This window comes from Chionomys nivalis, chromosome 9 (assembly GCF_950005125.1).
Source record: "Chionomys nivalis chromosome 9, mChiNiv1.1, whole genome shotgun sequence".
NCBI classification, from domain to species: domain Eukaryota; kingdom Metazoa; phylum Chordata; class Mammalia; order Rodentia; family Cricetidae; genus Chionomys; species Chionomys nivalis.
This window is the reverse complement of record NC_080094.1, coordinates 48,231,011-48,255,366: the sequence shown is the minus strand read 5'-3', so window position 1 is coordinate 48,255,366 and position 24,356 is coordinate 48,231,011. Positions and strand designations below refer to the sequence as shown.

Genomic DNA, 24,356 nt, shown 5'->3' with positions numbered 1-24,356 from the left:
TGCTGAGAATTGAACTCAGGACCTCTGGAAGAACAGTCAGTGTTCTTAGCCTCTGAGCCATTTCTCCAACCCCATGTACCTTGATCTTAATTAGGCTTATCTCTAAGATATATGCATGTGTGGTTCGCTATAAGAATATATATATAGTTATATATAACTAAATGCAACCTGTAAAGCATCTTGTCAAACCTCTTTGTTAAAAGTCACCCAGCTTGCCGGGCGGTGGTGGCGCACGCCTTTAATCCTAGCACTCTGGAGGCAGAGGCAGGCGGATCTCTGGGAGTTCAAGGCCAGCCTGGTCTACAAGAGCTAGTTCCGGGATGGGCACCAAAGCTACAGAGAAATCCTGTCTCGAAAAACCAAAAAAAAAAAAAGTCACCCAGCTCGCCTAGCCCAGTTGTCATGAGAGAGGCTTCTTCCTGGCAGCTGAGGGAAGCAGATGCAGAGACCCACACCCAAACACTAGGCAGAGCTGGGAGCTCAGGGAACCCTCAGGAAGAGGGGGAGGAAGGATTGTAGGAGCCAGAGGGGACCACGGACACCACAAGAACACAGCCCACAGAATCAACTAAACAGGGTTTACAGGGGCTCCAGAGACTGAAGCAACAATCATGGAGCCTGCACGGGTCTGCACTAGGGTCTCTGCATGTATGTTATAGTCATGTAGTTTGGTGTTCTGGAACTTCCAGTAATGGGGGTGGGGGTATCTCAGACCCTTTTGCCTGTTCTTGGGACCCTTTTCCTCCTACTGGGTTGTCTCATCCAGCCTTGATATGAGGGTTTATACCTACCTAGTCTTATGCATTTTATTAAACTAAATCAGTTGATATCACTGGGAAGCCTGATCTTTTGTGAAGCAAAATTGAGAAACGGTGGGTCCAGGAGAGAGGGAAAGTGGAAGAAGGGTTTGGAGGAGGAAAGGGAGGGGAGGCTGCAAGGGTGGCAGGGAATCACACAGCTCATTGACATTGCTTAGCTGCCACAGAGAACCCTGGAGTCCTGGAGAAAACACTGCCAACCAACATCACTTGGGAGCTTCTTAACACAAAACCTTAGGTAGACCCCACCCTAGACCCAGAGTCAAAAGCCCGGGGAGTGGGCTCGGCAACCGGTGTTTGAACAAGCCCCCTCGCTTGTTCATACACAGGCTCAAATCTCAGAAGCTCTGGCTCAGCACCATGTTCCCAAACTTACCTATTCCTTGAAATCATGTAGGGACACATTGACCCTTTCGGAAACTAGTGAGCTTAATGATGGTCCCCTAAATTGCTGTACATTAGCATCACCTGGGATATTCAAATCACACCCAAGTCCAGGGCCACCCCAAAGCAACCCAATATTTCTAGGCATCAATCATCTATGAAGATTTATTTCACTTTTAAAGGTCTCTGTCTGTCTGTCTGTCTGTCTGTCTGTCTGTGTTTGTGAGCACTTGTGCCTGAGGAAGCCAGCCAGAGGTGTCCGGCCCCCTAGAGCTGGAGTTACAGGCAGCTGTAAACCTCCTGACATGGTTACTGGAACCTGAACTTGGGTCTTCTACAAGAGCAGTGCATGCTGTCAGCCACGGAAATGTGTATCCAAGCCCAAGGAATCAGTGGGTTTTGTTGTTGCATTGTTTTTAAGACTCCTCTGTAGGTAATTGCAAGGCAGTTTATAAATGAGGACACACAGTTTTACATGGACAAAGTGGAAGCCACAGTCCTAGATGAGAATTGAGGCTTTAAAAATACAAGCTGCTGGTGCTGGCATGGAGGGAGGCGTAGCCTTTAATCCCAGCACTCGGGAGGCAGAGGCAGGTGGATCTCTGTGAGTTTGAGGTCAGCCTGGTCTACAGAGTGAGTCCCAGGCCAGCCAGGAATATATAATAAACCCCGGTCTCAAATAACAAGCTGCCTTCCTTACTTGATACCAAGAAATTCAATTCTACTTTCTCATAATTAGATTAAAATCTCCAACCTTCTGAAAAGCAGGGTCCGGGTACAGGCATTGCACTTCCAGCACACTGCTTGCTTAACCGTTGGTGTTTTGGATGTCAATTAAGTCAGACTTGCTTTATTTCAGATATAAGCACAATTTACTTCTAGGTTGCATTTCACGTTACAAGCTTAACAGTTAGGACACCACCCCCTTAGCCCCTTCTGTCTGACAGGCTGCTGCAAGGCTCTGGCACATTTGGACTCAAACCCCCCAGTTACCGTCCATTGTGAGTCACAAACCCCCCATGAGGCTACGATCAAAATTGGGGATTTGCTCCCCTCAAGACGCGCACACACATAAGCACACAAATTGCACATGATTGTGAGGGGTTCGCGAGCTCCCTGAAGCACATCCTTGCATTCTGATCGAAACCTCTACACTATGGCCTGCAGAGGGCAGCAGGGCAGTTGGAGGGCACACTGAGAGCTGCATTCCGGGAAGCTGGGGACGCTGTAGAACTTGATCAGCTTTTTGAAGGCGCTTTTCTTCATCACCATCATCTCTTCTGGAAACCTGGAGAAGATTTTGGCCCGGAAGGAGCCCCCGTTCTTCACTGGACCATCCGTGGGTAGTGACTTCTGGGCACTCGCTGGCACACTGTTGCAGCTGAGGGATCGCACTGTCTTCTTCCTGTTCTGTACCGACAAGTAACTGAACAGAAAGGACGACAGCTTGTGCTTGGTGGCATCTGGGGCCTCTTCCGAGAAGCAGTCATCCGGTGGATCCAGCAGGGTTCCGAGATCGCAGGCACCTTCCCTTCTCCTCAGACTGGCCCCCAGCTGCTGGGGCTGCTTGATGATCTTCCGGGCCTGAGCTGGGTCATCTCCTCCCTCGTTGACAGAATCCAGGGACATCCCACTGGTCAGGTCCCAGGAGCCTCTGGTCGGCAGTGGGATGAGGTTCTTGGCCCGAGGGCTCGGCTGGGAAGTGCAGTGTTGGCTCAGGACAAGGGTAGCAGCCTCTCGGATGAGGTTCCAGTCTCTCAGAATGTCCTCCTTGGTGGTAAACTGGGATGTCACGGTGAAGCGGATGATCAGTTTGTCCTGGATAGTGGCTGGGATAAGGAAGAGCTGGCCACCTTTGGCTATTTCCTTTAACACGCTTTCTGTGAGACAATTGGGACCCTATGTGAAGACCAAGAAGAAAGGAGTCTACATCATGCCACTTGTAAAAGCCCACCATTTATTGGTCTAAAGAGACTCAATTCCCACTCCACTCTGAAACGGAAGCACCCTTCTCAGGGAGCCATGGAAGAGCATATTACCTTCAGACGGAAAACCACCAAACCAAGGTGCCTCTTAGCAGGGATTTCAAAGAAAGGGTCGTTTCTGACCAGAGATTCAAAGTATTTAGCCATTTCTGTACCCTGGAATTGTAAACATTAAAAAAAAAAAAAAAAAAAAAAAGGTTAATGGACAAAAACCAAACTGCATCTGCTTTGATCCTGTTCAACAGTTTAGACCGGTGGCCCAGATGAATCCTGAAGCCTGTGTGGCCTCTGCCTGCCTGTCTTCCCCATGTGGCCTCGCTCATGTTCAAGCTAAGAAAAAGCCTCTATGTTTCACTTCCTGTCCCATCACAGCCACTCAGACACCTTGGGTCTCCAAGTCCTCTTTCAGCTCAGTCCCAGAACTCTGAAAGTCAGCCTCCTATTCCAGTTTCTCAGCTTCTCTGCTGGCCACAGGAGCCAGCAAGGGCCCAACTCAGTGCCCAAAGGAAGGCACAGCAGGCTGTGTAGGCTGAGCCATAGCCCTGCCTCAAAAGGCTCAACTGGACCAGGCATGATGGTGCATGCCTTTAATCCCAGCACGTGGCAGGCAAAGGCAGGCGGATCTCTGTGAGTTCAAGGCCAGCCTGGTCTATAGAGCGAGTTCCAGAACAGCCAGGGCTGCACAGAGAAACCCTGTCTGAAGACCCCTTGCCCACACACAAGGTTATCAGCTGACTTCCCGTTGCTCACCATGCTCTCACACTCCAGAGCTTAACGCCCTCCCATCCCTTTTCACTGGCACTTCACAGGGAGTTTATAGTTTATATACCATCACCACCCACACCACGGGAGAAAGCTTATATCTAGTTAGCAGGTGCAGAGGTTCTTCTTGAAATGGTGAAATGTTCTGCCAATAGCAGTACTCATTTAATATTGAGTATAAGCAATATCATACTACATCATACCCTAAAACCATTGTTTTATATGCTGTGCATATTTATCACCAAAAGATTATATCACATTGATTTTTTTACAAAGTTTAGATGATTTTTTTAAATTTTCCTGTGGTTTTTCTTGAGTTTTACTTTTACATAGAACTTTTGAATTGAGAAGGACTGGGCTGTGGCTCAACTGGCAATCTGCTAGCCCAAATACAAAATCCTGTGTTCAATTGACCACTGAATAAAGACATAGGGAGGTACTGTAGCAGGAGGATCTGAAGGTCAAGGTTTCCAGGAATGTTGTTACAGGTCTTTAATCCCAACACTCAGGAGGCTAAGGTGGGCAGATCTCTGTGTGTGCTCATGGCCACTCGGGTCTACATATCAAGACCTGTCTTATGGGGTAGGGGCGAGCCTAGAGATCCCAGGCTAAGACCACCTGGGTTACTTCTCTTTAACGCCACCTCTACTAAGTGATTTTTATGGGCTGGACCTCCACCTGAGGTTGTGTTTCTGATGACAAGAGTTTCAACTGTCATCCTTGACTGTGAGGAGACAGTGCCATCTGAATCAACCTTTATGTGCTCCTCTCTCTCTCTCTCTCTCTCTCTCTCTCTCTCTCTCTCTCTCTCTCTCTCTCTCTGTGTGTGTGTGTGTGTGTGTGTGTGTGTGTGTCTCCAAGCTCTCACCACAGCCCTATGAATGTTTTTCTTTTCTTTTCTTTTTCATGAGAAAGTCTCTCTCATGTATCCCAGACTGGCTCAAACTCATTACGTAGCTGAGGATGACCTTGAACCACCAGGTGATCCTCTACCTCCACCTCCCCAGTGTTAGAACTACAGGTATGCACCACCGGGAGAGATTTAAGCAGTCCTGGGGGTCAGACAGTGGGCTTTGAGCACGGGGAGCAAGCAGCATACCAATGAAGCTGCATTCCCACTTGATCCCTAAGAACAACTGACCTGAAGTCACAGGCCCTGTCCAGGGAAGGCACACTGACTGTTCTCTGACTCATCTATGTGCTCATGCGAGGAGAGCAGCACTGCCAACCTGTGTGGGCACACCATCACCAGGGAGCCACGACTGCCATAGGCTGACGTGGAACCACTCCATTTTGAAATGAGATTTTTCTGGAAAACATCCAGCTATCCCCATGTGTTCACATATTGCCATTGTGTTACAGTGACAGGGAAGACCACATGGCTGTTTGCAAAGGTTTTCCAGTCACCTACAGGTGACAGGAAATAGATAATGATGACTCATGGTCATTAGAAAAAAAATACCATACCCAATCGTGGTGAGACCCAGTGGGCAAGTGCTGAAGAGGACTGCAAGTCTGAGGCGAGCCTGGGCTACACCCTTAAAAAGAAAATGAAAGAGGAATATTTGTCGGGCCCTATGCTAGAACCTGTGTGCTGTGCGTATTATCTCATTTAACCTTTGAGAATTGTATTACCACATCATTTTGTAGATCCAAGAAAGCAAATGCAGAAAGATTACTCTGCCCAGGGTCAACCAAAGGTAAAGCCAAAATGCAAATCTCTAAAGCACCACTCTATAGCCCAGAGATGGCTTTATAGAAGCTGGCTTCAAGAGCTCAGCACAGTTAAGGGAAGACAGAACTATAAGGAAAACAGGGCTTTTGTAACTGGGAAGGTTGCAATAAAGTCCCAGGACTTTCGCTCTTGAGCAAGGTAATTCCTTGCCATCTCTGAGTCTCCCCTGATCACCATCTCAAGACTCTATAAGAGTGAGTGGGACAGGCTCTCTAAAGTGCTATGTAAGCGATAATTTAATCACAAGCAACTCCAAGAGATGAGTTAGCTTATGCCAAACAGCTGCATTTTAGCTCGGTCCTCACCATCTCAGGACTTCGCTCCAGGTCCTTCAAATGTGCTTGACCAGGTGTCCCTGAGGATGCCACAGAGGCAGAAGAGGGGAGTGCTCAGAGACACTTCTGGGGAAGTAGAACTTGACACCATTTGGAAAGAAGAAGGGCAGGGTGGCATGCAGCTGTAGGCTGGGTTGGGAGTTTAGATTTGTCTATGAAATGCCAGAGCTAAGGTGCAGGCAGCTGAAGGGAATAAAGCAGACCCAGGGTGTGGGCTGGTGTGGTCAAACAGTAGGGAGGTGAGGGGAATCCAAGGGCCAGCCAAAGGCTAGAAAAGCTAGAGAAGGTTGACCAGTAGAATATCCAAGATGGCTCAGTGGTTAAGAGCATTGCCTGCTCTTCCAAAGGTCCTGAGTTCAATTCCCAGAAACCACATGGTGGCTCACAACCATCTGTAATGAGATCTGGTGCCCTCTTCTGGCCTGCAGGCATACATGCCAGATAGAATATTGTATACATAATAAATAAGCAAATATTAAAAAAAAAAAAAAAAGAAAGAAAGAAAGAAATTCCCATGGCCCCCATCATCTCCCCTCCCACCCACCACCCTCCCATCTCCATCCCCACCCACAACCCTCCTAGCAAGACCCACGACCCTCCTATCAGGAGGATGCAAGGTGGCAACTGCTCATTGGCAGTCCAGGTACCACCGTCACCATTACACTTTTCTCCATTACACTCATCTTGTTCATTGGGGAAATAAGGAATTTCACAAGGAAAAAGGTGAAAAGGCAAAGATACATCAAGTGATTGAAGAAAAAAAATCGTGTCTTTGAGTTTACCCGGGTGTTAAGAAACACTGCTGGCCTGAGTTCTCAGCTGAGTGTCTTTGCCATGAAAAACACCAGTGCCCAAGTCACTTAACTGAGTCTCTTGACTACACAAAAATTGTGTCATTAGTAACAAGAACTGGAAAAAAATATACCACCAGGCCTTCAGTGAAATCTGCTGGCACAAGTCAGGAGAGGGGTCCTAGGGACTCTGCAGGTGGGGAAAGCTGGCTTTCAGACATCCCTGTAATCGTGACCATAATTCTCAACCGACTGTGACAATTAGGGTATCTCCTCCAACACCTTAACTAGAAAAAAAGATATGACCCTATTTTGACCAACACACTCCCTTTGACCAACTTTCCCCTTCTCTTTCTGCAAACTAGGCTTTTGAGCCTGCACTCCGCGGTTCTCAATGACAGCAACAGGAAAGGTGAGATAGGGGATGCAAAAAAAAAAAAAAAACCCTCAAAAGGAAGCTGTGCTCGTGCTCGTGTTGACGGCTTCAAAGATAAGAAACACGAGCTACAAAGCACGACAATCCACTGGGATTACGCGGTGCTCGGCGCTCCTCTAAATAACCAATCATCAAGTCCCAGAAGCCCCTCTACAGGCCCTACCCACCACCTGAGCCAGACACCAAGGATCCCCTGGGCAGATTTGTAAAACCGGGACAAGTCTTTCTTCCCATGAACACGCAAAGCAGCATGGGTTCAGTCCCACAGCCCTCACACAACATACGTGTCTGACATGCGCTTGAAGATTCTTCACCCCGAAGGACCGAATCACGAACCAGAGCTTAATGGAGCGAAAGCGCCGACTCAGGGGAATCTGCCAGTGCTAGAAACAAGTAACACAGAGCTCATGGTTAGCAGCAAGGTGCCCAGTCCCTTGGGTGCCCTTAGCATTAAGTGTTGCCTGCCCAGCCCTCCTGGGACCCGTGGTGTCGCCATGACTCCCAAAGCTGTCGCTAAGGAGCAAACCAAGACAAGCTATCCCGGTGGTACTCCATGGAGTGGGACAAACGGGAACGAAGCCTGTGACCTGGAACCGAAGGTGACGCCTTTAAGTATTGTAGCTTTAAGTATTTCATTCCAGCCTAGAAACTCGAGGCAAGTTTCTCCACTAGCAGAAATGAAAGGTCTGTGTCTGGTCCTTCTGAACACGAACAATGCCGTAAAGAACAGTCATTAAGAGCTCAGATGCTAGGGCCTGAGAGGCCTGGGCTTCCCTGCTGCCTGCCCCTTACACTGTGTGACTTTGGCGGGGCTGTCTCGCGGTGTGTAGAACAAAGGGCACTTCCCAGGAAATGGCACAGGAATAGTGGGTGCAAAAACTCAGAGGAAACTGTCCAGTTAGTGTGGGCATTTGAGATGATAAAAATGTGAGTTACATATTATATCTGTATCTCTGTCTGGAACCGAGATGGTCCTCACTTAACCTCGCTGCCACCTCCTGGCATTTGCCCGTGCGCTTCTTGTAGGTCCAGACACACAGCCCAGGCATTCAGATTGCAAACAAGCGTGTGAACCTCTTGCCTCGCACTGAAATTGGTTTTTCTCTGATACCAAATTAAACAGAGCTTAAAGTTCAGAGTTGCAGTTATCAAAGAGCTGAAAATTCCCGATCTAATGTCTCAGATCTGAAAACAGAGCAAATGGTGTGGGCATTCTCATGAGCAAGATGGCTTCTCCCAGGCTCTCCCACAAATGTCAGAGAGCCTCCACCACGATTTCTGCTCCCTAAAACATATTCATCCTGTTGAACATTCGCCTGCCTCTCTCCAGGGCTTCACTGATACTCATCTTCCTGGTCCACACTGGTTTCCCAGGCCAGACCCAGCGGGGATATCACCCCCATATCAAGGACACTATGTGTCCTTCCAGAAAGCACTAGATTCCCAGGCGTGGTGATGCACACCTTTAATCCCAGCACTGGAGATGCAGGCAGAACTTTGTGAATCTGAGACCAGCCTAGTCTACATATCAAGTTCCAGACAGCAAGGGCTACACAGAGAGACCATTTCAAAAGAAAGAGAGACAGAAAGAGAGAGAAATAAAGAGAGAAAGGGGGAAAAAAGAGAAAAAGAAGAAGGAAGGGGAGGGAGGGAGGGAGAGAGACAGAGACAGAGACAGAAAAGGACTGGGAGAAAGAGAAACCTTTGACTTGTCCGGTGGAAGGCCAACTCAAGGACTTCTGTCAGCCAGCAGAGGGCACCAAAACCTTAGGAAAGGACAAAATCCTTACCACAATCTGCCCTATCTTCATCCTAAAGACATTCAGTAGAATAGTGAGTGGGTGCTTCAAGTGCCGGTTTCTAGATTATGCTGAACTAACCACCTTGTTTGACCAGAAAATTACTAGGGAGAGACAGGGAGCATTTCAGCTGAGGTCTCCTCACGACGTCCGTTCCTGTTCTTATCACTCTGCTAAAACCAAACTATATGGAACAAACTATATAGACTGTCTCAGCCAATTTCAGCCAGGTTGGGGAAGAACTGTCTCAGCCAATTTCAGCCAGGTTGGGGAAGTTTATACTCATAGAGACTGGCATGGATCTTCCTTAACTGGAGATGTCTCCTAGCATCCTCTCTGTTTCCTCGAGGCATTATGGGTCTTCCTGCTGCTGTTGGTGCACTCTGCCATTGGAAAGGAATAGAATGAAGTTTGGGGAAGCTTCACTGACGGCAGAGACGGCGGCCCTGATTCCAGATGGTTCCAGAGGCTCCCTCCCCCAAATTAAACACCTGAAGCACTGTAATGCATCTAGGTCCTCTCAGAACTGGACTTGGCTTCTACTCAAAACTGTAGCCCCCTTGGATGCGAAGAAGCTTGGCACAGCTCTAAGAGTCTGAGAACTATGGTAGAGAGAGTCTCATGGCTCTAGAGAAATTTCTTCATATGCTTGAAAAATGAATCCATTTGATCCCGCAATGATGCCACGATGGAAGTTTCCCGCAGCAGCCAAGAGGAAGGCATCAGAGATTCAGCTATTTCTAAGAAAGTATTATTAGTGGCCCTCAAACCACACTGGGACTTAACTAAGTCATGAGCACCTTCCCATGTACACTCGGGCTGCTAGAATCACAAAAATAAGAGCAGACCTTCAGGAACTCGCCAGGGGCCCAGTGGGTAGAGTGCCTGTGTAGTGTATGTGAGGTCCTGGTTTGATTCCAGCACTGCATAGACTGGGCATGATGGCGTAGCCCTGGGATCCCAGCATTTGGGAGGTGGAGTCAAGACAAGAAGTTCCAAGTTCAAACTAAATTTCTAGAATCATAGGCATCATTTCACAGGCAGGACTGACTGACCGTTGTGGCATTTAATTGCTTTTTTTAATTTTTATTTTTTGAATACTCACCAGAAAGGGTAAGAGAGGCCATCTATCTTTATTCTCCTGTAGAAGGTCTCCCTCCCACACTGTAATCTCACTGTCTGCAACCCCAAAGCTTTCCTAAACCTCAGGGAAATGTCTTCACTGCAGAATCATCAGCGTAAGTGATGATGGTGCCTCTACTTCAGAGTTAAATAAAAGAAAAGGGCACCTGGGCTGTCTAAGGAGAAAAACCAACCAGCTCTTCACCAGGGTGGCCAGACTTCGCTGACAGTGTACCACTGTATTAACTCATTCCGTTCTCACAGCAAGCTCAGAAGGCAGAACTGCTCCTGTCCATATTCACACAGAGAGAAACCTAGACAGAATGTAAGCCATTTGTCCAGGGTCACCCAAGCCAGCCAGAGGAGAAGCATGCTTCAAGCACAGGCAGTCTAGCCATAGCGCTTGTGTATTTGGCTGAGTTGCAATAGCAAACCCTGCAGCTTATGAGAAGACCTTTCTGGAGTTGTATGCATGCTAATGATTGAGCATCTGCCACTCAGACGCTGTGCTAAGTGACTGATGTGTATGTTCCCATGAAAGCCCCCAAAACCCCTGTGAAGCTGGTGCCATGTTCCTGAGGCTCAAAGACTTTCGATGGTTTCCCAAATTATTACTGATGCACAGAATTCCATGCCAAGCACAGATGTTCTCCTTTCAAACCTTTCACTAGCCGTGTGATATGCAGAATGTTTATTTACATCCCAGTCCTGCCTAAAATGAGGGGCTCATCTTCAAACTGGAGAGTAAATCAAGAAATTCCTCTCCTAAGACGCGGTACATGCTGAGAGCCCAAGTCTGAAAGAGTCGAGATGCAGGCAGCCTGGAGGCTGGAGGAGGCCTTCTCCCTACAGGGCTCCTGCATGGCCTGCGTCGAGGATGGTGACATGCAACGCTCCAGCGTGTTTTCTATCAAGAATAATGACATGAAATTGATTTAGCAAGAAGACTCTTTCCCACCCCAGGAAATGGTCCACACTCTCCTATATAATAAGCAAATACAAACAAACGAAAAACAGCCAAAGATGGTAAAAGGAGCTTGCTGCGGAATAATCCTTTCGTACACTGTGAAGATGTGTTGCTCTCATTGGTTTAATAATGAGCCAGCTATGGGGCTGGAGAGATGGCTCAGTGGTTAAGAGCACTGACTGCTCTTCCAGAAGACCTAGGTTCAATTCCCAGCACCCACATGGTAGCTCACAACTGTCTGAAGATCCAGTTCCAAGGGATCTGACACCTTTATACCAATGCACATAAAATAAAAGTTAAATAAACTATAAGAAATGTTTTTTAAAAAATAATGAGCTAGCTGGCCAATAACTAGGCAGAAAGAAGTTAGGCAGGAGAGTCAGACTGAGAGAACACTGGACAGAAGGGCGGGGTCACCAGCCAGATGCAGAGGAAAGAAGATGTGCAGAAGTTGAGGTAATAAGCCGTAAGCCACAGGGCAGAATGCAAATTAAATAACTGTGGGTTGATTTAAGCTGTAAGAGCTAGTTAGTAACAACCCTAAGCTATTGTACTAGCCAAGCATTTATAATTAATAATAAGTCTCTGTGTGGTTATTTGGGAGCTGGCTGGTGGGACAGAAACTTCCACCAAAAGAGGCTGATCTACCTGTGGTAGAGAAAAAACCTCTGGGAAGAAAACAAATCAAAAAGATTAAGGAATTGTGATTTTTCTAGAATTTTGGTTTGGGGGCTTTGTTTTTGCTTTGTTTTCTGTGTTCTTGTGCACAACTTGAAAACTATGTGATGAACTCATAGTTTGCTGTCTCTGAAGGGAGCAGCCATGCAAACCCCCAAGAGTCGGTTAATAACTCCCAACAGAGAAGCCACAGGCTGCCGGTTCCTGGAAACTCACCATGAAGTCTGTGGTCGCCCCAGAGTTGGCATGTCTGAGGTAGACGGGGTTCACACTGAAGGTCTGCTGCAGCTTGTACTTGTCCTTCACCCTGTGGGTTTCCAAGCCGATATTAGAGGTGGCTGAGGTCTTTCTAAGGAAGCAAGGCATTTCCATGTGCTCAGAGGGCGACTCACCAGAACCCAGTACAGTCGAAGTGTACCATCATCCACTTAGAAGGATTAAAGGTGAACGAGTCGGCGTACTCGATGCCCGTCAGGAATCCCCGGAGCTCAGGGCACAGAAAGGCTGTCCCAGCGTAAGCAGCGTCGACATGGAGCCACAGCCCCTCACTGGCACCTGAGAAAGCAAATGCCATCTGCTGGGTGGGGGCGTAAAAGAGCTACTACCAGCCAACCAAAGGCATTGCTCACCTAGCCGACACCATGGCAGGCTGCAAAGAGAAGACCCGGAAAAGGATGATGTACCCTGCTAAAGGAGTCAGCAAGGGTGTGGAGCTGAGATGACCCCTCATTGGTATAAGGGGGTAGAGTTGAAGCAGGCATTGCTGCCTCCTTATTTCTATATAGATTTTATGTTTTAAATAGAGCCTGCTTTGAATAGATTTCAAGTTACAAGTGAGAGAAGAACCCTTGAGACTTTTCCACAGTTTGGTTACTCTGTGTCCCCTAAAGGCTCATGTGCTAAATAAAAGCTTATTCCACCAGGTGGCTATGGGGGGGACCTTTAAGAGGTGGAGCCTATCGGGAGGTCACTGGGTATAGTTTGGGGAGGTGGGGGGGACGCTCACCTCTCCTCTCTCTCCTTCTCTGATGTGTGCTGATTGGTTTTGCTCCAACATACACTCACATTTGGTGAGTCACTCTGAGCCCAATGGTGACAGGGCCAACTGACTGAGGACTGGAAGCCTTCAAAACTTTGAGCCAAAATAAACCCTTTCTCTTTATAATTTCATTATTTGAAATTTTATTATATTTATAATTGTTTTTTTAATTTTATTATTTTTATTTTGTTAATTTATTTTTATATAAAATTACAGCTTTATATAATATAACATTTAAATATTATTTCATTGTAATTTTGTTATTTGTCACAGCAATGGAGAACTGACTAATGCTTCCTTGGACATAAGGCAAATACAGCATTTTTAGCTTTTCTCTCACCACTAGGAAAAAGCCCAGTGACCTTGACCTGTCAGGGAGTGACTCTCATGACCTTTGATGATTTCCTTCATCACCAAATTGACCAATAAGAATAATCCAGTGGACCTGGTTTCCATGGAGCTCATTATAGCAAATATTTCAACCGTTATCCCTTATCTTCTTAGCCAGTGAGGACAGATACTTACAGATGGGGCCCAGTTCTGACAGCCTGTCAAACGCACAGACCCCAGTGGTCCCTAATGTTGCACAGATCTAGAGAGAGATAAAGGAGCACATGACACATTGAGCCTGACCAAGATTTCCTCCCTGACATCATCGGCCACCTGCAGCACACCCACACCCGGCACGAGCATATTTCATACCCTAGTTTATCATAGTTTGCAGGAAGACATCTACTTTACCCAGGAACCTATTCCACAAGCATGTACATTTAAAATGAAAGTTTCATCAGGTGTGGTGGTGCACACCTTTAATCCCAGCCCTCATGAGAGGCAGAGTCAGATAGGTCTTTATGAGTTCAAGGCTAGCCTGGTCAACATAATGAGACCCTGTCTCAAAAAAACAAAGACGAAAGTTTCACAAAACAATACATGTTCTAGGTGCACAAATGCAATTGGATATTTTCCATTTCTTCTTAGCACTGGCTACAACCCATAAACTGTATTTTATAACACATCATGAAATAACTCCTCAAGCTAGGTATTGTGGTGCATGCTTTTAGTCCTAGCACTTGGGAGACAGAGGCTAGCCTGCTGTGGAATAATGCTCTTGTTCACTGTAAAGATTTGTCATTAATATTGTTTTAATAAAACGCTGAGATTGGCCAGTAACCAGGCAGGAAGTAGAGGTGGGACAACCAGACTAGGAGAATTCTGGGGAGAGGAGAAGCAGAGAGTTAATCACCAGCCAGATGCAGAGGAAGCAAGGTGAGAATGCCTTACTGATAAAAGGTACCAAGCCAAATGGCTAAGCATAGACAAGAATTATGGGTGAATTTAAGTCCTAAGAGCGAGTTAGTAATAAGTCTGAGCAATAGGTCAGTTTATAATCAATATAAGCCTCTGTGTGCTTATTTGGGACTGAATGACTGCGGGACAGAAACTTCCATTTACACCAGCCTGGTCTACAAAGGTTCTGGGATAGCCAGGGCTACACAGAGAAACCCTATCTTAAAAAAAAAAGGAAGGACACCTCTTTGTTGTTGTTGTTGTTTTTGTTGTTGTTTCCAAGACAGGGTTTCTCTGTGGTTTTGGAGCCTGTCCTGGAACTAGCTCTTGTAGACCAGGCTGGTCTCGAACTCACAGAGATCCGCCTGCCTCTGCCTCCCAAGTGCTGAGATTAAAGACATGCGCCACCACCGCCCGGCTCTAGCACACTGTTCTTAAAGATACATTCTGACTTACAAAGACAGGCACCAAGCCCTGCTGCTTGTCTTCCTCAATGGCTCTCTGAAGAGCTTCTCCTCGGAGTGAGAAGTTGTCATCCACAGGTAGAAATCTCATCTTCACAAGGGAAATCAAGCCAGCCTTCTCCACTGAGGAGTGAGCCTACGTGGGTCACAGAAAACAGTCCACAAAAGGGCTGTCATGAGATCAGCATGACTAGAAATAGAGGAAGAATTCAATGTCCATGTTTAAAATTGGCATTCCTTATGGTTTCTGGAGTCAGTCCCCAGGTCGACCCTCCCCGAAACCCAGAATTCACAGGTGTAGATGATAAGATGACAATCGCACAGGTACCAGGCGACTTACCTGGTCAGAGGCATAGGCAACGAGTCGAGCATTCAGAGTGGACTCGTCAGCATCGGGCTCACACTTTTGCATTTCTAGGATTTTGTTCTTCCTTGCTGCCAGCAGGGCAATCAAAGTGGACTCACTGACAGTGCTCTGCAGTGGAGAGGGTTACCAATCCCATCAGCCTCTCTGTGCTGTTCCCCAGGTCTGGTCTCATGTACGGTGTGTGTGTGTGTGTGTGTGTGTGTGTGTGTGTGTGTGTGTGTGTGTGTGTGTGTGTGTGATCACTATTAGTAAGGAAGTGGAGTGCTCCTCCCCAAAGGGCCTCTGTCCTCCCGGACTCCCATACCTGTTCTGCATTCTGAAAGTAAATTCACACCTAATACCAACGCCTTTCAGAGTAGCTACAGAAACAAGAAAAATACTGGTCCGGAAACAAGCAAGAGAATGTCCCATTTCTTGTGGATAGGTTTTCTCACCATGTAAAAATCACGAAAAAGAAAAAACACACTTGGGGCCAGGAGTACATCTTAGTAGTAGAGGCCATATATAGCCTACACTCGGCCCTGTATTTGATCCCCAGCACAAAGAGAAGGAGAGGAAGAGGGAGAGAGGGAGAGGGAGAGGGAGACGGGGAGAGAGAGGGAGAGAGAGAGAGAGAGAGAGAGAGAGAGAGAGAGAGAGAGAGAGAGAGAGAGAGAGAGAGAGAGGATGGAATAAGAGAGGAAAGGAGAGCTCTGCTTTTTCCAGGGTTTTGTTTTCAATGGTTCTGGGCAACGTGGCCCTCTGGAAACTCATTTCTGTCTACCAAATGAAGAGCAGCCACATTAAAGGGATTGCCCCTTAAGATAGACAAGGTTGGCTGAGATTTTTCTCCGGATATGATTGTGGGGGTCCTGTGATAATCAGACGCTGAATTAATCTATTAGGCGATATGCTGGCGACAGTGGTGCTTAGCGAGTGTGGCAGAGGTGCAAGCTACACGGTGGTGCGGGATACGATGGCGACAGTAGTGGCGATGGGGTGACTTTAAGGAACGGGGAATTGTGGGGAAGGATTCGTCTTTACTTCCTGTGCCCGGCCCCAGTGTGAGAAGGAATGCTGTCGTCACAGGCACCTGCAAGACACCTCCTCCCCGGCTGCTGGGATGGTGGTGGAGGAAGTGCTCAGGGAGCCCCAGCATCTTCGCCAGCCAGTCCATGACGCCCATCTCCAGCTCTGTGCAGGCTGGACTGGAAGCCTAAAAAACGGAAATGACCCAGGGTACCGAGATGCCCCCACCAGCCCCATTTGAAACGCCAGCCTCTCGGCCTCAATACCTACGGGAAGTTCTGTAGAGGAGGGGTCAAGGCCAGGAGGCCCAGTGTGCCCACATCTGCCCCACCCATCCTATCCTTCCTCATCAAAAAGGGCTTTGGATCCCTGCTGCCCTCAATGAGATCAGGGCTCTACGAAAAAACAATCCGGGAATGACTGACTGGCTTGAATCCAGCTCTCTACGCCTCTAAGACACCCAGCTGATATTTTAAAACCCAAGGGAATATTTTTACTAAGAAATTACTGTGTTCTTTCCCAAGATAACAGCCCTAGTTGGGCTCTCCCCAACCTCCGGTGCACTACAAAAGTTCAAGCCTAAGAGATAAGAATGTTCCACACGGCTTCTGGCAGCATTCAGAGCCGCACGGAGCTTAAGGAAGTCCTGCAGCGTAATCTCTGACTCTTCAGAGACAAGAGCCCAGGGGAAGTTGTGACTCAACAAGCGTCTAAGTGCCCTGCTAAGGTCACAAACCGTAGAAGTAACCAGATATCAAATCTCATCAAAGTCTGAATAAACTCTGTGAATTTAGCAAGATAAATGACTTAAACCTCAATTTCCTCATCTATAAAATAGGGCCGGTACTCCTGATTCTATAGGATTAGATGAGATGATTTATATAAAGCTTAAGTTTAAGAAAATACAGTCATTGTAATATTTAATGTTTTTATTTTCAATTAATAATCTATTACTAATGTTTGCTTAGACGCGCCCAACCTTTCAGAGATAAAGAACAGAATACATCTGTCCTGAGATGCCACCCCTACCGTGTCCCCAGGTATCAGTAGTCACAGCCATTTCTACTCACCCAAGTGAATCCTAAGCAGTTAATGGCATCCGCCAGCATATCTCCTAGCAGGGACGGCCAAGAGGTAAGGGCGGGATAGTAGGCGTGCATATGGGGGCTCTGCCAGTGTACCACCTAGAGACAGAGCACACACACACCACGGTCACAGCTGGCAGCAGATGGCACTCCCGGAAAGCTCTCTCCTCCTCTAGACAACCTCTCTGGTAAGAAAAAGCAACTCTTAAAATGAGGAGATGTTTTTCAGAGAGATGAGTAACACAGTCCATAAAAAGGAGTGCTCATTGCCCTTCTTTCTCTCGAAGTATCCCGGACTGAGCTAGCTCATCAGTAAAGGACCTTTGTACACACTGGAAAGAAAACCTAAGAAATGAAGGCTGCTGCAGTAACGCGGGATATGGGACTCTAGCATTAGCCCCACACTGATTCCCTGCCAGAAAATAAAAGGAAGCAAAAGGTCGGAAGAGCAAACAGCAGTCTCCTCGCAGATCCTGCCAAAGCTTCTATTGTGTGTGGACCAGGTCTCTGGAGGGAGCTCCTGCTAGGAGTCAGTCAGATTTGTTCTAAGCTGTCCTAGGCTTCCCTGTGTGGAGAGGTAAGGACGGGGAAGAGAGACTAGCCAGGGAGTATGGGAGGTAACGCTAGGCTAACCCTGAGTCCACAATCAGAGATGTAAGAAGGGCTGAACAACGGCAGAGAGCCTGCCTATAGTGGGACCACACACTCCGTGGCTCACACTCAGCAACGTTCACCCAGCTTTCCTGCTTCCACCTGTGTTTGTCTCTGAGTGAGGCTGTGTCACCTGGCTTCTCATGAAGACATGGCCCTCCAAAACCCTGCTGATCCTTAGAAAACCACCATGTGTTTCTTCGTGAGTCCTTCCTCAGCTCCTACAGCCCACTTTGATCCCTGAGCCGGAACAACACTCAGATGAATGTGCTGCTACTAACAACTCATAGGAGAGCACCTTGGTGCACAGTTCGGTTTTGTGTGAACAAATTCTTGCAACTTTTGTAGTGCACACTGCAAAGACCAAGGGCGCAGGATACATGGCTACTCTTTTTTTTGGGGGGGGGTTGTTTGTTTTTTGTTTGTTTGTTTATTTTTCAAGACAGGGTTTCTCTGTAGCTTTGGAGCCTGTCTTGGAACTAGCTCTTGTAGACCAGTCTGGCCTCCTCGAACTCACAGAGATCCGCCTGCCTCTCCCTCCCAAGTGCTGGGATTAAAGGCTGTGTCACTCCCCTCACCCCACCCCTGCTCCATGGCTACTCTTTCCCTCACTCAGCTCCTTGCTAATGCCCTGTGAAGTCTGGGAACTTAAGCTCCAAAGCCCCGTGTTTTCCTCAGTCAACTTTGAGATCCATTTTTAGTTTTTCTTAAAAGTGATGTCAAAATATGTGTGTACCTCAGATCCTTATAAAGCCAGGAACCCCTTCTGTACCTCCCCATCATGATTCCTGGGACAGTTGGGCAGAGGCACATGAACAAGAAACCAGCCAATTGTAAGGTGGTAATATAAACAGGGAACTAACTACTGCAGGTAACAGAGACACCACCAGCCTGACGCAACTCTCTCTTCAGTCCTCGACAAGCAGGAAACTAGCAGGTGGTTCCGAGAGCCTCTGCTTCCCGGGCTCTATCGGATTTGTCAATTCTCACCGCATCCCATGAGGTCCCGCCTCGTCCCTGCGCTATTGATGTGAAATGGAACTGGCAGAGAGAGGAAGCATCCCTCAGTCCCAAACATCATCCAGGCCCCAAGGTTGCAGAATCTACTCAGACACCCAAACAGAACCGTACCCAGCCTTCCCTCACTGGGTTTCTGTCAGTCTCTAATATTCTTTCCTTTTAATTTTTAAGTTATGTTTGTGTTTCTCTCTCTCTCTCTCTCTCTCTCTCTCTCTCTCTTTCTCTCTCTCTCTCTCTGTGTGTGTGTGTGTGTGTGTGTGTGTGTGTGTGTGCGCGCGCGCCTGTTCAGGTCCGAGGGAGGCACGTCTTTCCTTCCACCTTGTGGGTCCCCAGGGTTTGAATGGCCTCAGGCTTGCCAGCAAGATCCTTTCCCCATGAAGCTAGTTTGCTTTTTTGCTCTCACTTTCTTGCCAAGATTGGAATTAAAACAAAATGAAACTTTTTCTTCTCAGTATCTAGGAAGTGGCAGGAAGGAAGAAGCATACAGTTTTCAATTGAAGCACAAAGGGCCAGCTACTTCCGGTCTGACTCCAAGGGGGCTAGCACAGCCTGGAAGATGAAATAGAAGATTGGGCCCTCGTTCTCGCTGTGCTTAGAGACCTCACTTGGAACAGAGAGAAGGGTTCCATCCCCTGGCACTATCAAGATGCAGTTATCAGTTCTTGTAAAATTATCAGATGAGATAAGCCAGAAGTGACCTTATCAAAGCGGACAGACCTCCAGAAATAAGCATCCTTGGCCACGCCCCCCCCGGAAACTGTTGCGCCTCCCTGCCTCCTCAGCAGCGCTAACAGTTGCTCTCAGTATCAGTCCTAATGACAGTTAGTCCCTGGGTGACAGCAGCACAGAATGAAATGGGTGAGATAATCTTATCGAGGAACTAGGCCTTTAGGGAAGAACTTGCCCTTTGCGGAGTTTGATAGTTTTCTCATCCCGACTTCTAGATGCATCTGTCACATCTAAGACTCGGGAAACTGATGGGCACAAACCTTAAGTCGACACTGGGAGGAGTTTTTAGACACACACAGGTCAGCACCAGAATGTTCTAAGCAGAGAGACTCAGGGAGCACTGGGTTTATGGAATGAGTGTTGTCGGGTCAGGTCCAGTTTGGGGGTCTAGTCACATGGCATGGAGGTGTCAGAGTATGGGGAGAAAGCAAAGGGTTAGTTGACTCATGCTGAAATCCTGGATCTGCCTCACAGGACCTGAGGCAAAATAAACTCAGAGCCTCAGTTTCCTTATCTGTCAAATGGGTGACTAGGAGAACTAAATGAAACAGCTCCTCACGGGCTAGTGTAGGGCAGGGGAAGGAACTGGGGTGATATTAGCAGGGGCATTTCTGGTGACTAGGGATGCCCTCATAGCCCAGGGCAGTGAGTTCCAGCTCAAGCCTCATGCATCAGTCAACTTCCCTCTATCTGGTCCCTGCCCAAGCCACCATCACCAAAGGCTGCTCCCTCCTCTATTATGGGGCATATTAGTAATTCCAGAACAGCTCGTTGCTGTCCCTAAGAAGCAGCTCAATCACCAGACCTCCCTGCTGGGAACCATAGAGAAAGGAGGCGCTGATGGGGCTCACAGCTGCCTTCCAAGCCAACAGCTAGGGTGCTCCCGGGGACTGGCATTCTCTGTTTGGTTCCATCCATTTCGTAGGATTTCAGAGGTTGGGTAGGCAGTTCCTGGCCCTGTCTATTGGGATGCAGGCACTGTCCCTGGCCTCTGTTCTCCTTCCTTGCTCCACGGTTGTCCCTTTTCTTCACACCAGTCTTTTTGTCCCCATCCATCTCTTGAGTTGTGGCTCCTCCCCATCAGCACTGACATGAGAACCCTACCTCCAGGCAAAGCCATGGCCTCCCATTCCTAGAAGAGGGACTGTGACATCGGGTGACAAGTGAATGACAGATGTGTTGTCCCGCCACACTGACTCAAGTGAAAGTTCCCTAGGATACCGCCCATCCCTGCTGCACCCTGAGATTTAGAATCTGCAGTTGCTGTATCTCACCCCAGGCATGATGATCCGTTCAATGTCCCCAAAGATGCTGTCCCAGCTGTCGGGTTCCTCGGGAGCACTCCCAGGTAGCTGGGCTCGCAGGTACCCAGGCTGCACGTTTGGAGCCACCTGCCTCTCCCGCACAGTGCTCAGGTACTGACAGATATAATCCACCATCTCCTTCCCTGGACAGGAGCAGAGGAACCAGGTCACGTTTCCTTGGGTTATTATTCATGCCTGTCCCTCTTGGACCCCAATCAAAAGACTTGGTTAAATTAGATGGATTCTCGGGCCGGGTAGATCTATCCCCAACAGGACAAGGAGGGGGACGGTATGAATGACCGATGCAGAGAGCCTGTGAGAAAACAGATGAACAAATGGGGAAAGTCTGCAGAACACAGAACTTCAGCAGCAGAGTGAAACATTTCTTCTCTTTCCCCTTCCTTGCTGATGGTCTACGCTCCCTTGTTTTCTTCCCAGAAACAGAATAGCTATGAATTCGTTACCTTAAAGGCTCACAGAGACTCAGTAGCTCTTTGAACCACAAACTGGTTACACATTCTCTCTCTCTCTCTCTCTCTCTCTCTCTCTCTCTCTCTCTCTCTCTCACACACACACACACACACACACACATACACACACACACACACACATACAATACTCTCATACTAGCTCACACACACCTGTACTGTGCTCTCTGTCAGCACAGATGGAAGCTTCAAGGCTCAACTCTAATAAAAGGAGAAAACATCTTGCTAGACTCATTAAATCAACACTCCCATCTTTTTGTACTTGGCAACATCTTTCGAGTGTGAATGAAGCTGTAAGTTTACACACACACACACTAATGTCACATACACTTTCTGAGGTACGTGGAATATGTCTAAAGCACAAGCAGGAGCCCAGAAAAGCTTGTGAACTAACCTGGAGCCCAAAGATGTGCGGCTCCCAACACCCTGATGCTGTTCCTCGGGGCTTGTAACACACCTTTCATGTTCAAATACATGTACCGGATGATTGAAGAGTAGATAAGAAGAATTTATTGGGAAGTTATTCTTTCTTCCCTTTCATTTCTTCGGGGTCTCAGTCTTCGGAGGCACTCTCTCACAATGACTCCCTTCCCGCCACCCTTGTGTTGTGCATCTCCTGGCAACAACGGGAAACCCTCCCTAAGCACCCTCCTCTCCTTCCTGCAAAGGAGAGAAGAAGCAGAGAAGACAAGGAGCCTGGCTTCCTCTCTACATCAGCTTATGCGAAGTTCCCGCACACAGAACCAGGCCTAGACAAAACGGAGGGGTCAGGGCACTTGACTCCCTCAGCCCTCTGCAGCCTTGGGCACCCAGCAGTGGTGCCCAGCAGACAAAAGGGAGCTGGCACTCCTTAGGGCAGGATAAGGACCCTCGCTCTCAGCTAAGGGCACCGCTGAAAGGCAGTGCGACACTTTAATACACGATGCCTGCCGAGGCTGATAGCCACTTGTCGCTAGGGGAGAAGAGAGGAAAGGTTAGATTTAAAACAGAAAATTACCTTACAGCCAGGAAATTTTAGGCAACCTGCCCCAGTAGTGGAGATGAGACTGTTAGAAAATTATAAAGACACTCAAAATTCTCTTTTGTCACATAGGCCTTTAAAAGAACCTTTAAGCTAATGTGTACTAAATGGAAGAAGCAGGACCAGAGTCACCATAGTCACCAGTGGCTTTGAGAGACATGTCCTCCTAAAAATTCCCTTTAAGTAACTACCCATTTCCCCTCTGCAAAACAAGGTAACAGTTTGGTTTTGCTTTTTCACGGAAGCCTGTATACAGGTGGGCACTTGGAGAATACTTAGGGAGTGAACAGTAAGAGAACTAACTACTTCACACAGAGAAATGAATATTAATTGTGTTAATAAATATTTGGGACATTGTTTTTTCTATTTCATTGAACGCATCACAAATGCAAATAGTCTATTTTGTGGGCAGATAGAGAGGGGACAAAATGCAAGACGTGGGACAGAGAATGAGGGGACCGCTTAGAACTCTAATCCACATCCTGTTCAGGAGAAACTGAAGGAGTGCTGAGGACAGCTCTCCCATGGCAATTCTAACAGTCACCTGCTCCGGGCAGCGGTTTCCACAGCCTTGCCTCAGGGAAGACCCACAGGGTCCCCATCACTCACCTCTAGCTCGGTATTCATGGGGTTCCATCATCTCCCTTGGCTTGCTCCTCTTGGCAGACAGACCGAGAAGACTGTGGAAGGCAGCTAGCAGCCCGGCTTCTTATACACTACTCCTCCCTGCTGTGGACTCCCTGGCAGCCAGCACAGCCTGCACAGTCAGCTTGCCTCCTTATTTAAAGAGTTCTCCATTCCTCTATTTAGCCCCGCCCCCTACAGTCCCTTCCTGCAGGCTCCATTCCTTCTCTCTTCTCCAGATCCTTCTTGATTAGAACTTTGATCAACAGATTCAGAGGAAACTGTTTTTCAGACCAATCAGGGCACCGATCAACCCACGCCCACAAGCAACTCCAGGTAAATAAACAAAAAGAGTTCTCCATCTTTTCTGTCCCTGCGGTCAGAAACTAGAGGCCCCTGCCTCCGACAAAGGTTAGAGTTCGGGAGCCAGAACAAGGCTAAGGGCGTTCACAAGAAGTGGCACAGATAACTAGGTTGTTCCTCCTCTGGCTTCTCTATGAGGTGAGGGATGAGCTCCCTGAGTTCAGGAGGGGTCAGCAACAGGCAGGAGCTGGCAATGGATACAAAGGGTTATTTTTTCCATTACTACATAGTACTTGTTCTGGCTTTGTCTGGGCTACAGTTTAACCTAACATAAGACAGGCAAACGGTAGAAAACCCTGCTTAATGACTGAGTCGGGAAGTCCTTCGGCTGATGGAAGCTTCCACAGCAAGCAGAGCTGCAGAACAGAGACAGGACTGGGTTCAGCAGAGTGCAGGACGGGCTCGTTCCCAAAGGGGAAGAAACACTGTCCTGCAGCAGATGAAAATCTTTCTGGTGATGACAGTGGTCTGGAGCCCTCCTCTTCCTGAGGCAAACAGTTTTTCTAACAGAGACTTCTTTCTGAATGTCTTCTATGAAAGGACAGCTTTTGAGAGTGACCCCTATGCCTATGGCTTCTCAGAATAGCACAAAGGAAGTCCATTGGGGGGGGGGGGGACAGCAAATTCTCTTCTCCTGAAATCATATTCTGGGTAGTGAGTTTGTCCTGAATCCCAACAGTGCCACAAAATATCAAAAATCCTTGGAGTCTCTCAGATGTCAAGAGTTTTTTTGTTCCTTATATTGAGTTCCTTAGAGGCTCTGACCCGAGGATGTTTGAACCCAAGAGTTTAAGCCCAACCTGAGCAAAAGGAGTCTCTGTCTAAAACATCGTCTGTATCTATGATAACAGAATTCATGCTCAGAGGGAAGAGTAGAAAGAGCTGGAGATTAAGCAAGGGGTGAGACCCAGTGCCCATCATTTACCCAGCATGCACATGACCCCGAGTTTGATCCCCAGCCCTCACCTTCCCCCTTTTAAAAGAAAAAGTACCTCTGGAAGAAGAGATTGGAAGACTTTGGAGTGGCTGAGCACACGGGGCTCCCCAAAGGATGGCACCCAGAGACGGCAGCTCCACACCCTGTGTGCTGCTCT

The 24,356-nt window shown here is 47.8% G+C and overlaps 1 protein-coding gene across 1 annotated transcript; it reads right to left on the bottom strand.

Moving 5' to 3' along the window:
- Positions 1-2,020: 2,020 nt before the first annotated feature.
- On the bottom strand, positions 2,021-23,017 carry Hdc (histidine decarboxylase). Its single transcript, XM_057781158.1, has 12 exons — positions 22,885-23,017; positions 20,737-20,909; positions 17,048-17,161; positions 16,042-16,164; positions 14,943-15,077; positions 14,595-14,738; positions 13,377-13,443; positions 12,205-12,367; positions 12,029-12,119; positions 7,531-7,629; positions 3,242-3,343; positions 2,021-3,101 (listed from the first exon to the last, which is right to left on the bottom strand). The coding sequence occupies exons 1-12, from the start codon at positions 22,913-22,915 to the stop codon at positions 2,352-2,354; spliced, it is 1,992 nt and encodes a 663-aa protein (XP_057637141.1). The 5' UTR covers positions 22,916-23,017; the 3' UTR covers positions 2,021-2,351.
- Between the last annotated feature and the right edge of the window lie 1,339 nt (positions 23,018-24,356).

Excerpts from the sequence above, each read along its gene's own strand:
- Hdc (XM_057781158.1), bottom strand. The coding sequence starts at position 22,915 with ATGATGGAACCCCATGAATACCGAGCTAGAG. Across the intron at positions 15,078-16,041 it reads GGGGAGGAGGTGTCTTGCAG|AGCACTGTCAGTGAGTCCAC; the intron begins GTGCCTGTGACG and ends TCTCCACTGCAG. Across the intron at positions 12,368-13,376 it reads GTCAGAACTGGGCCCCATCT|GTGCCAGTGAGGGGCTGTGG; the intron begins GTAAGTATCTGT and ends TTGCTTTCTCAG.